The sequence below is a fragment of the Pezoporus wallicus genome, unplaced genomic scaffold, assembly GCF_028554395.1.
Source record: "Pezoporus wallicus isolate ANWC-B61680 ecotype Strahan unplaced genomic scaffold, APGP_CSIRO_Pwel_v1 contig_5069, whole genome shotgun sequence".
Taxonomy (NCBI): Eukaryota; Metazoa; Chordata; class Aves; order Psittaciformes; family Psittacidae; genus Pezoporus; species Pezoporus wallicus.
The window spans coordinates 2,949,628-2,962,653 of record NW_026642361.1 but is presented as its reverse complement, the minus strand read 5'-3'; the positions used below and the strand labels follow the sequence as shown (position 1 = coordinate 2,962,653).

At 37.5% G+C, this 13,026-nt stretch overlaps 1 protein-coding gene across 2 annotated transcripts in view; it reads left to right on the top strand.

Annotated features, from left to right (window-relative positions):
• The window catches only part of ACSS3 (acyl-CoA synthetase short chain family member 3), a 177,705-nt gene that overhangs the window by 80,276 nt on the left and 84,403 nt on the right, over nucleotides 1–13,026 (top strand). The window contains exons 12-16 of one of the 2 annotated variants that reach the window (XR_008974943.1): nucleotides 3,830–3,911; nucleotides 4,856–4,978; nucleotides 8,325–8,424; nucleotides 8,514–8,689; nucleotides 8,989–9,106. Coding sequence is in view for 1 of the 2 variants with exons in the window: in XM_057429560.1 (XP_057285543.1) it covers nucleotides 3,830–3,911; nucleotides 4,856–4,978; nucleotides 8,325–8,424; nucleotides 8,514–8,689; nucleotides 8,989–9,054 (547 nt within the window). In the remaining variant the exon portion in view is untranslated. Of the gene's footprint in view, nucleotides 1–3,829; nucleotides 3,912–4,855; nucleotides 4,979–8,324; nucleotides 8,425–8,513; nucleotides 8,690–8,988; nucleotides 9,766–13,026 lie in introns of those variants that run through there. The other variant, XM_057429560.1, reaches the window with a different exon arrangement.

Here is a 13,026-nt window from a genome sequence, read left to right as displayed (position 1 = left end):
TAAGCTGTCTTAGTTTCTCCAATTTATAATGAAACTACCTTCTTATCTTTGTAAAATGGAACCAGAATAGGTCTTTGTAAAATGAACCCATATAATTTACATAATGAATTTACGCAGTTTACCTAGTTTTCCTAATGTTGTCCTAAATGCATTCAACCTTGAAATGAGAAATGGGCCTGGATTTTTATTCCTGTAGTTCTACAATCGTCATTTGAATTGCACTGGAGTGAATTGAGAATTGCGTCATTTGTACTGCTGCTCCTGTACTGGTAAAAAATAGGCATGATCAAGATCAAAATTTGGACCTATACATCTTTTTTGAGGTTTGAAATCCAAAGGTCAGCTTTTCCCAAGTTCACGTGTTTTGATTCACCTCAGAGTAGGTTTTTGGCTTAAACCTCAGCTTAGGTTTGAAACTTTCCTAGTGTTTGCTTGTTTAATGGGATGAGCTGACTGATTTAGAATTCTCAGTAGCCTGATCCAGAATAGCTGGTAATACATTCATATTTCAGAAAAAGATGGCAAGCTTATCTTGTATTTGTCTTTGTTGAAGCTCATGACTGTTCTTTACAGAAGGAAAAAGGAATGATGAGATAGAAGATGCTACTGTAGTTATGACCATATAAAATATTTATATAATACATATAAAACAAAACGCACGAGTAGTGTAAGGGAGGGCTTATCTTTGAACTGATAGCAGATGCAAAGGCTCAATACTGGCTGGTTTGTGGCTTGCCATGCAGGATGAGAGAAAGAAGTTAACAGACAGCCAGAGAAATACAGTATATGTCCCAAGGGGAAACCAATCAAAGCAGCTTCTTTTTGTATCATGGAAATGACAATGAAGGAGCCTACCTCCTCCTTGGTCTTCTGTGGTACTGTCACTTGTGAAAGGAAAGCAGGACCATCTCTGGGGCAATCCTATTTACTTATGCATACCAGACATTTTTTGGTCAATATATCCTCGTGGTAAAAATAACCCCAAAAGGCCTTGAATATCAACTCAGTGCTGGGACAAGGAGGCAACATTTTTTTAAATACAGGACTTTTGCAGGTGTTTTGTGTTGTGATTCCTAGGGAGAACAGACCCAAACCAAACATCTCAAAATGTTTGGGGTTTTTTTTGTGGCTTTTTTTTTTTTGTTTGTTTGTTTGGTGTTTTTTTTTTTTTAATGGAGGGATTGCCAAGCCCTTATTTATTATATTTGAGAAGTCATGGCAGTCTGGTGAAGTAAATTCTTTACTGTAAGGGTGGTGAGGCACTGGAACAGGTTGCCCAGAGAAGACGTGGATGTTCCATCCCTGGCAGTGTTCAAGGTCAGTTTGGAAGGGGCTTTCTGCAACCTGGTCTGGTGGGAGATGTCTCTGCCCATGGCAGGGAGTTGGAACTAAATGGCCTTTAAGAGTCCCTTCCAGCCCAAACCATTCTATGACTGAGGAAAGGCAGAGATGTTTGTTTTCAGGTTGCTGTTATTTTAAGACTATCTCATTTTCTCTCTTCTGTCTCTTTATGATCCAGGTCTGCTTCCTATGGAATTCATGGGAGCATTCCCATTGACAGCAGTGGGATGGAGGTATTTTTGTCTCTGGGCATTTTAATTCTCATGTCCTGGCAAAATTCCAATACACATAATTATGTTTTGGCAAGCTGAATTCTACCTTTATTGATTTTACTAATTACTTGTGTTTGCACAGCACCTAGAAATTCTAGTCGGTAATGATGCTAAGAGCTTTACTGTCATGGAAGAATTTTATGTGCCTGTTCCTCTGGAATTACTTTGCTTGAAAGATGGACACATGTAGGATGGCATTCAGTTTTTGCTTAGTAGATGGACTGGAAGCCTAACAGCAAGTAATATTTTACAGAAAGCCTTGGAAGCACATTGTCAGATTGTGTCTCTTATGCTGTGATTTGTGCGATATGATTTGTCACTGGCGATACCTGTGACAGCCAGTAGTTTAGCAGTCTGGTTTCCATAGCCTCACAAAATAAGCACTGTAGATGTACTTATCAGTGCAATTTTCCTTTAAAAAAAAAAACCAACCGCAAGAAAAACAGCACCCCCAGAAGAAAAGGCAAAAGCAAACAAGCAAACAAACCAACCCCACCAAACCCCCTCACCAGCAAACAGACAAAATAGGCACAAAACCAAACAATAACAAATGTTGGGAGCAGGGATTGCATTTTTGTGATGTCACACACTTCTGTGTTTAGATTTATAAACAATCACAGTAGCAGGAATGAAAATGCTTTTCTGATTTCAGCAGTAAAATTGTTCTTTCTATTTAATGAATAAGTGCAAACTACTGAGTAGAGCTGTGGAGAAATTAAGGACTTTGTCAATCTGAATTGTCCTTTCTCTCCCATCACAAGGATGTTTCAGACTGAAAGAAATTTAAAGTTCAAAACCTGCAATGGCTGAGGCTGTTATGAATTGCCATGCTATTAGCAACCAGGCAACAACCATAGTAACTTCCATTCTCTAGTGTTTCTTCTAGAATCTAAACAAGAGATTTTTCTTTTAAACTCCTATGTCCACAAACACCGGGATCAATATATTGTTGTTTTTTTTTTTCAAGTTAAATACCCTATAGATCATTTTTGTGTGTCACAAGGATGTTTACTAAGTTTGAAACGCTTAAAATAGGCCAGTGAATTCACTTCAGCTGGGCAGAAGCCAACCTGCCTTCGTGAAGCCTGGGTGACTACTTTGGAAGTGTCTTGGCATTTCTGGCCTTACCTCAACCATACTTTCAAGGAATGTGATTTATAGGATGTGTTGAGCCCGAAGCCTCAGAGAAAGTAATACTTATAGTAGATATTCTTTATGCTAATTGAGCTGAATTAAGTTCAAAAAAACTGGGATTGTAAGAAAAACCATGGATTGAAATCATTACTACATGATATGGCCTTTTCGGTGTAGCTTGTACTATTTATACCATATTCAGTTAGAAAGAAATGTGTGTGTGTTGTGTATATATATATATGTGTATATTTTATATCTCTATATAGATATATAAATATTCTTCTGGGGCCTGTAGTGTTAGAAATGTACATGTTACTGAGCTGGTAACACCTGTTCTTTTGACCTGAACACCATAGGAGACTAGTAATGATACCAGTGTTGCTATGCTGAAGAGGGGTGTTTCACTGCTAGAGGTGTTGCCGTCTTGCGTCACAAGGACACTATCACAGTAGAAAATAGAGTACTCCTGGCTAAAGATTTGCTGGTTAGGAATGCAGGCATATACTAGTAAAATCTGTATGAGGCATTTATGGGTTTATCGGTATAAAAATGCTTGCATGATTGTTCTCTCTGTTACTAGGTTAAGCTTCATAAAACTTGTGTTGATATGCCTGAATATGTACCTCCTAGTTCAGGTAAACCTATATTTAACCCTGTCAGAGCTTTAAAGGAAGAAACAAACACTTCTTTGTTAGCTGAGACTTCTGTAGCTTCTCTTCTTCTGGCAGGTATGTGTGTGAAGTGTCCCATATGACATTTCAGACACTTAATCCTTAGAAATGTTGAAAGCTGAATGCTGATATCATAGTTGGTATATAGTGTTTACTAGACCAAACATTTTTTTACTGAGTGACAGAGATGCTTATGTTATATTAATGTATGGCCTGGATACAGTTCAGAGCTACATGCGTGTGATTACAACAGACACGTGGTCTTTTTGATCTGTTATCTGCATATTAAGCTGAAATGTTTTCTGGTTGTATAGCCAATGATTATTTATGTGGATGTGAAGCATGAATGGAGAACATAAGTTGTACTTGGTATACCTGTGTTTCTTAACACTTTGTTCTTTTTAATTTAAGGTTGCCTTTGCCTCCTGGAGCATTCTCAGGTCTTTGGGAAAATCAGGAAATGTTCCAGAGGTTATATTTCAAAAAATATCCAGTAAGAATTCTGAAATGAATTGTATAAACCTTTGGTAATCTTGCAGAACTGAATCATGGTAAATTTAAACTCGATAGCAGTCAAAATGATTGTAACTTATTTTAATCAGAGATCTTTCTTTATCCATACTTTAAGCTTTTGGCAACACTGTGGATGTTTTTTTGTTTTTGTTGGTTCTGGTTTTTGTTTTTGTTTTGTTTTGGTTTTTTTAAGCTCTGAAACAGAATTAGTAAATGCAAGCCTCTGAACCTAAAAGTTGTTTTATGTCATTTGATTTAATAAAATATATAAGCCTCACAACCTTAGACTAGCATACCTTCAAATATACTGCTGCTGTTGACATGCAGCTCAGAAATATACACTTGCCCAGTGCGCACCTAAATACGTGGAAGGCTCCTTATTGCATTAGTTATGTTTCCTGGTTAGATTCACTGTCCAGGGACTGGCTTCTTCCTTTCCTATGTGAATGTCCAAAATGGAAGGTTTGCTTCAATAAAAGTAAATGAGTGAATTAATCAGACAAATTATTTTTTGTGGACACTCGCATCGTGATGAGGATGTATCTTTAGATTCAGCAAACAAGAATATCTTTAGGAGCAATTTGACAACTATGATTATATTGTAACAGTTCCATCTTCCTTGTGTAGATTCAGGCAATATCCTTCTCCAAGCTGTTAGGGATCAATGTAAGCAAAGTTGGAAAAAATCCATATTTATGTAATGTCCTCTGTTCTTTCTATCAGAAACAACAAAACCATTCTGGAAGGGAAGGTGCACAGTATACTCTGACAGAAGAATAGTGAAAAATACTACAGAATTAAATCTTTTGGGCACCAAAACCGTATTTAATTTGAAACAATAAGTTTTGTGTGTTGTTTTCATAGGAAATTAATGCATGTTCCTAGTACTACTTCTGAGTTTATTTTTGGTTGTGTTGCATTTAGGGATATTATGATACTATGGATGCAGGTTATATGGATGAAGATGGCTATTTGTACGTCCTGTCTCGAGCTGATGATGTGATCAATGTTGCCGGACACAGGATTTCAGCAGGTGCAATTGAAGAGGTTAGCATTGCTTGACAGTAAAAATAGAAGAATGAAAGATAAATAAAGTAAGCTGAGATTGAAAATCTCACTAAACCCTTTAATTTTCTTTCTCCTTTTTTGATTGCATTTCTGTTGGTAGTTTTAAGCAAAACATTAATTGTTTTAAGTCCTTCCTGTTATGGTGCTTTCCAGAACCATAATAAATTTAGTCAACAGTAAGCAGTTTGTACCATGGGATTGATAAGACAGGTATGATTTGACATTTGAAGTTAGAGTTAAGGGTCAATATGTAGCATGGGAAGCATCCCTGTAAGTCCTGATGATATATTTATTTGGGAACACATTAAAATAATGTAGGGTCAATGTGCCAAGTGGTTTTACCGCCTATTTAGGAGGAGAAACTTTTATTCCTAAAATACAGTTTTAATTGTTTCTTTAAAGTGCTTGGTGTTGGGTGACTTCACATAGACTCACATTCAGTGTTTTTTCTTAATATGAAGGGTCTCCTTCACAGTTTCTTGACAGCTTTTTTTCTCTTATTGCATGAGCAGTGCTAAATGGTAATGAAAATTTCTGTAAGAAACCCACAACCCTGCTGTTAAATTGAAAGTCATTAATATAATACACATGCAACTCAAAAAGTTGAAAATAGTGCAGTTCATAATAGTGTCTCAGTTTCATGTCATTGTTCCCTCACTTCTCTGGAACCACTGCGATTGATTGCCAGTTACAATTTTCCCTGATTACATATCAAATGCTTATTCAGGGAGTATAGGAAAAGGTGTGCTGGGCATGTACAAGGGAAAAATACCACTTTAAGAACCCTGAATTTAACTGTTCATGGAATGGTGAACTAATCTGTTAGTCATTTTTTGCCTTATAGTGTCTATTAGTCTAGTGACTGTTTTTTTTAAAAAAGCTGGAAAACTTGAAAGAGAATGAAAGAAATTCTGATTACACAGAAGTGATCAAATTCATGCAAACACAGGCAATCCTTTGAACATTGGTCATCCAGGGAGCTGAACCAGCCACTGCCCTGACTCAGGTCTGCGGAGACCTAAAGGTGGCTTTCAGGCTGATTAAACCTCTTTCCTTTTGAAGTAATTTTTTTTGTGTTTCTCTACTAAAGCGCAGCAGGGAGTCTCATCCCACCCCTTACTGCTCTTACTGCTCACCTGCTCTACTGCTCAGGGGCTGAGCTAGGCATTGTTTCTGCACTTCAGGCTGAATGCGGAACTAGTATACAAACGTTGAATTGAATCACCTCCTCAGCTATATTACCTTTGTATCCTTCATCCCAGGTTCAGTGTCTCTATTTTCCTCCCTGCTACTTAAGTCTTTCCCTAGAAAGAAAAAGTGTTTCATCACTATAAAATCCTATATATTTTTCTATTCACCTTTTGAACAAAGCTGAAAAATAAATTTTATTAATGCATGCACAGCAAATTGCTAGTTAAATGAGAAAGCATTAATAAGACCACAATTTGCCCTTCAGTAAGATCTGTAAATACAGAATTAGAGGTTCATTGAATCGCCATCTAATGAAGTGACAGTCACCTTGTTGAACAAGTGTATTATCTGCATTTACATTATAGCTGCATTACAAGCTTAAAAAGATTTTCTATAGTACTTTGGCTAAGAATTTCAGCTTTATTGTGTTCCAAACAAATAGTTTATTTATCCATTATTATCATTGGCGCTCCATCGTTACTGCTGTGCAGTAGGTGTTACTGTTGATATGGCTTGTGCACATCCGATTTAATTCCTGTGAAAAACACGCAGTTTAAAAACCTGTGCGTATATCGTCATGCTTTTGTACTTTGACAGAGTATGCCTCTACTTCTGAGCTACATATTTCCCATTTGCTTTTTTGTAGTATGGGACTTTTCTAGGATCATAGTTTGTGAAGTAAGTATAGCTTCTGTCAAAAAGAGTATGTGAGAAACACTGTGCAGGTTTGTTTTGATAAAAGCTACTTGATGCATATGACCATGGCACAGAGAGACAGTTCCTCTTGCTTATTTTGACTACAAATCATCTGTTTTGAGGATAGGTTATGGGAAGCGCTTTGAATTGTTCCTGCCACCATCAGTTTCACAACCAGGTCACACAAGAGCATCCCTTCTGTTAATTGGAGCAGCGTTGATTCAACTTTCTGTTCCTTCAAGAGTTTTTCTCCTGCTGCCTGTGTACCTTTCCTGTAGTCTTCCTCATGCTTCTGCCCTTGTATGAGTAACCAATGCAACACTTAAAAAATGCCTTTGTTCTTGAAACTGCTTTCAGTTCACCTCCCTTTCGGTCATCCCACTGCCTTTGATTTTGACAACATGGGATGTGAAGATCTGTTTTTTTAGCAAACATGTCATCTTTGTATGCACAGATAAACTAATATGCACAGTCACATTACGAGGCCTGAGTGTGGCCTTTGCGTAAGGTCACTTTAGGTCCTCTTTGTGGTTGATTACAGAGGACATGTTGAAAGCACTGTTGACCGCAAGATACCCCTAGGGACACAGGTATTTTCACAAAAAGAGCCAATTACTTTGGAGAAGGTTTCACGGCTACTGTTACCTTAAGTCCAACTTTGTCCCAGACTTAGTGACACACATTTCAGTATGTACTGAGACATCTTGGTGACTTTTTCCTAGAAAGTGAGATCCTCAGCTGGCTAATTGGAAAGAAAAGAGAATCTCTCACTTTTTTTCTTAAAAGATAATTTGAGATAGTAGTGGCACTGTCCATCACTTGTATAAATGTGTAGTAGAAAGGAGGCAACTCTGGATTAATTCCCTTTTTTTTTTTAATCTAAGAAGAACAAGACCTAATGTTTCCAAGAGAGTGAATGGAACTAGACTGGCTGCAAGCTGAGACTGGGCCTGTATTTGGCTTTTGTTGAAACACTGCCTTTCTGCAGTGAAGAATCAAAAAAAATAGGAGTCAGAACAAACCACTATGACTTTATAGCCCTGTAGTCAGAGTGTTTCTATGGTTTTGGTCCTTAGTCCACTTAACTCTATGTTATTCATAATGTTAGACTACTGTTACTTGTTCCAGCAAAGATCTCACTAACAAAAACAAAGATGTGATACTCTTCCAAAGCTGTCACTTTTACATTGTTCTATATTTGTATTTTGTACCACCATAGTTATTATTTATGTTTGTTTGAAAACTGCATGTAAGAGTGTATGAAAGTATACACACGTGCATCTGCAACATGTGTAACTGGAATCCCAGGGTCTACTAAGTACTTTGTGCTGTCAAAACGTAAGAAATAAGTCTATTTTTTTTGGCCATGCCTATGGATTTTTCTCACTGAAAGTTCAGTTATTATCAGTTCTGTTCAGTTTTGTTCTCTGTCCCTCAGTGTATTCTCTTCCATCGTGCTGTGGCTGACTGTGCTGTTGTGGGCCAGGAGGATCCTTTAAAAGGACATGTTCCTTTTGCATTGTGTGTACTGAGAGAAGGTGAGAGCTCACTGACACTGACGTTACTTAGAGTTGCAAAAGTCCCAGAAAAGCTAAAGGACATGAACAAGAAGTTCTTTATACCCTAGGTATAAAGACAGAAGAGGAAAAGATTTTGAAAGAGATTGTTGAGCGAGTTCGAACTAACATAGGTCCAGTAGCAGCTTTTCAGAAGGGGGTGTTTGTGAAACAGCTGCCAAAAACGCGCTCTGGCAAGATCCCGCGTTCAGCTCTTTCTGCACTTGTCAGTGGAAAGCCATATAAGGTAAGCCGGAGATGTATACTTTAATGAATTGGGCACATGTGCACATCCAAAGACACAACATCATGGTTTCCATTCTCTAGGCCATTCTGCAAGTGTTCTGTGATTTCAGGTACCACATTGTATATTTTATTTCTACTGTAGCTTCCCCAAAAGGTTTTCATGTTCCAGAGCTTTCCAGGTACTTTTTTCTTGATTGTTTTTGAGAGCTAGAGTTAGGAGATTCTCTGAATTAAATTCTGGTTTACTGTTGAAGAACAGCAATCTACTATCACATGCTTCTGTGTATTCTTCCTTTTCAGATAACACCAACCATTGAAGATGCTAGCACGTTTAAACACCTTGAAGAAGTGCTAAAGAAAAAGTAAATGGGATAATTGTTGGTAACAAATGGGTCAGTTAATGAAGTATACAAAGAGACTAGGAACCACCACATTATAAAAATTCCTAATGATGTGGGACTGATTTTTTACTTTAGAAATATTACTGTTTACCATATTGTCACAGCCAATGAAGCAGACTAAAGTCTCTGCTTGTTGTTATTATATGCTGGATATTAAGACTGCTAAAAACTGCAAATATAATTCATATATTTCTATAGCATTAACATTTCAGTCTGTTGTTGTATAAAGTGACCAGTAACTTGAGTTTGTCTAAAATAGCTTACAAAATGTAAGTCACGAACTGAGGACAGTAATAAATAGTAATTCTGATGTGAAATTATTGCAGACATAAATTGTCCTTACTTGCAAATTATGCGCCTTTGTGGGCCTTTGAACTCGGTGAGCTTTAAGTTCCCTTCCAACTCAAACTATCCTATGATTCTGTCTTTGAAATTTTTATAAATTTTAAAATGAGTTTTCTTTATTGCACTGATAATTTTTTCCTAAGTCTTTTTGCTGTAAATTAGATTTCTATGATTTTTTTACTCAATAACTTTCTGAAGTGTCTTTTTGTAGAATGATAGGCAATTTCTGGCTTTTGAATCTGTGAAAATCTGGATTTGTCCATAGTAATATTCAGTAAAACCCATGTATTCTAAATAAAGGCAAGCATTTATCCTTTGCATTTTCTCATAATTTTGTTGTTGTGGTTTGTACCACTTATAAGGATAACCAGAATGTGCTTTTGCTGACATAATTAGATGTTACGGGATCACTGAGATATGTATATCCAAGAAAATTAGCAAATACAGATACTAGGCAGCCCATTCTTGACTTTATTGGCCATTTCAAAATACGGGGTTCTCAGCAAGCCCAGGGGCTGGAGGATACTCTCTCTACATGCATTACTTCTCAAGCTGCAGGTTTTAATTGAACAATAAATGTAAAAATACCTTAAAAAATATACATTCACAGAAAAGCTTAAAAGCAGCAAAGTTACTCAAACTTGGCAATACTTTCCACAGGAAAAAACAGTCAGCAATATGGAAATTCAGGTGATGTTGGTATAAAAGAGAGGTTCCATACTTAGGCCAAAGTAAGGCAGAAATTAAGTCTAGACATATTTTTCTATGGCAGTGTCCTCAAAAGAGTCCAGAAATAGGTTAACTTCTTTTAGGTAGAGGTAAGGATGTTAAGTGATAAATCAGCAGGCTGAGGTAGGAGCTAAAAGGTGATAGATAGGTGCTAATTAACATGAGCCATATGCAGTGTTGCCTCATGCTTGTGACTTTTTGTAGAGTCAATGAGCTCTACCAGTTACATAGGAAATTGAAACAATTTCTGGGTGTTTTTTCACTGGGGACTGCATGCAACTGTGTTGAGCCAGGTCATACAGTTGTATAATAAACCAGCCAAGTCTGAGTCTGTGCTGTACTTGCTTTTTGCCAGATTATTGCATAAGGTAGTCACCCTGCTCAGCTATCTGATTTAGCTGAAAATCCCAGTCTGGACAGGGAGTGGAAGCATATAAAGACTAAGTCCTAATGATGCTTCATGGTAGATATGCTAACTGTACAGATTAGTGATTTATATGTGGAGTAATTTTGCTTCTCAGAGATGTCCTGAGACTTTCTTGAAATACTGCTTATATAAGTTGCAGTTAGTCAAAGGTACTGTTTTTTTCTGGATGTGCCAGGGCTTTAATAGAAGGCCTATGCCAGATAATGGAGTGCCTTGCAGAGACTTCTGAGTATTTTTCAGTTTCACAATTCCACAATTTAGCAATGTATGCTGAGCCAGGGCAAGAGAGAGATCTTGGGAGTTGTCACTGATGGGGTGGTTTTTTTTTGTGTGTGTATTTGTTTTGTTTGGTTTTGTTTTAAAAGTGGTGAGAAACCACAAGGGTCTTGTCAGAGAAAACTGAGGCACATTCACGAGGTACATGGCCATTACGTTTTTTTGCACAATGAAAGCTGAGATGTTGTGAATGTTGCTGTAATTATCCTGGCTGCAGCATCAAGTTATAATTGTAGAAGCAGGGAAGCAGAGGTAATTAGTGAGAACACAGGTCATATAGTAAGAATGCTGCAACAGGATGTAGAAGAGAATTAATTTCCTAGATCATTTATAGTTTTCCCAATGACATCTCATGTTCCTATACCAGTTTCTCCATTTGTAAGGAAAGGTAAGCTGTTTTCTATTTTGGGGCTCTTTTGTTAAGGAAGAAAGACTTACTATCAGACTTAAAACCAACAGCAAACCAACCACAACATTAGTAATGGAGATTTAAACACTTACTTTTGTGGGGGCTATTTGCTCATATTAATATTGACAAGAAACAGTTGTCTATCCTCTGAACTGTTTGTGAAGAGCTTGAATAGTTAACATTCTTAAAGTGTGTCCAGAAGAAAAATAGTTGTAATAACCTGTTTTGGTAGGAATCATTTAAGATCAAGACTGCAGCAGAAGGGCAGAGTGGCCAGCTGTACTCACTCTGCTACCACCCTGGTAATGGGGAGGATTCCAGGAATGCCAAATGTCTCATTCATCAACTTTCAGGAAATCAGACAAAGAAAGCCACCTTACTGCAGCAGTACAGTATGGAAAAACAGTTGTTTCATGGGCATTCCTTTTGTTTTCCAGAGGAGCCTTTTGCTGAGGAACTGTGATTGCAGAAAGAGAGTGCTTTGTTTACAGCTTTAGCTTTGTGCCAAGCTGGAGAAAGGGAGCAGGAGTAGTCATTCTTGTGCATGGCTTTGGTGCTGCTCCCCAGCAACCTGGTGTGCCATCGAGGAAGAACTGCTTATTCAACACGTGGTAGGAGAGCACCGATTTTGTTAATTTTGGTTTTAGAGAGAAGCGGTATGTGGGTAGATTTTAATGGTCAGGGAGTTATTGAAACTTGGCTGGGAGAGATTGACGTAGTAATTATTTCCAGTGTACTGAAAGTGTTGCAGCCAACTAGATAATTTTTGCACATACCCACAATTTTTAGCTATTGTGTAGAGTGTACAGCTCCAGCTTATATGGAGGAGACAGGGATGCACTAAAGGATTTTTTATGTTAGCCTGAGAGCACAACTGAAGTCACAAAAATTCTCTTTTTAAAATATACTTTTAATATTTCTGCTCTGTTTTTTTCCACTGTGAAATAAATAATTTGGGGGTACTGTACATCTGGGGCAGGATAACTGCAGCTGTGGTTGCAAGATCTTGCTCACTGTTTTCCCCAACACACTTCATTCCTTTGTGTCCCTTGAATTTGAGTGTGGACTGTGTGGATAGTGTAGGCTGCAGAAGAAATTCTTAAAATGGGAGCTGGTGTTTACAAGGGGAAGTATATTCAAATGATACTGCAACCACTGAAAATGGAACTGTGTTACGTTGTGACATTCTGGATTTAAATAATCTAAAAGGAGGTTGAGGGAGGAAAAGAAGGACCACCAGCAGTGATGCTGGTTAAGCCTGAAGAACTGTATGTAAGAGAGCCATGTCTTTATACAGTTGTGTCTTAACCTGAGTCATCATATCTCACCCATTAGCAAGTTCAGTGCTCCCTCTCGTGGCAGATTCTCACCTGTAGGTCCTTCATAACTTGTACCTGTTAGTGGCAAAATATGCTTATGCTTAGCTATGAGAAGTATCTGGCATCCAAACTATTTTAATGCTACTATGTACCAAGCTTAATAGACTTTAAACACAAATAGCACTGAATTCTTTTTTTATTGACATTGGGGGAGCAAAATCTTTCACCATCTGATTGACTGAAGTTTGCCAAATGAAAATAGACAAAACAAATGTTTATGTACGTGCAAACATTGCAGATCAAACTGCTAAAAGAAATAACTAAAAGACAGGTCTTGAGCTAAGATCAAGCAGCAGAAAAATAGCAAATAGGTAAATGACTATTAAGTAGGTCTTACTTTGAAACTTCCCATTTAAACAAAGAATAAACGAC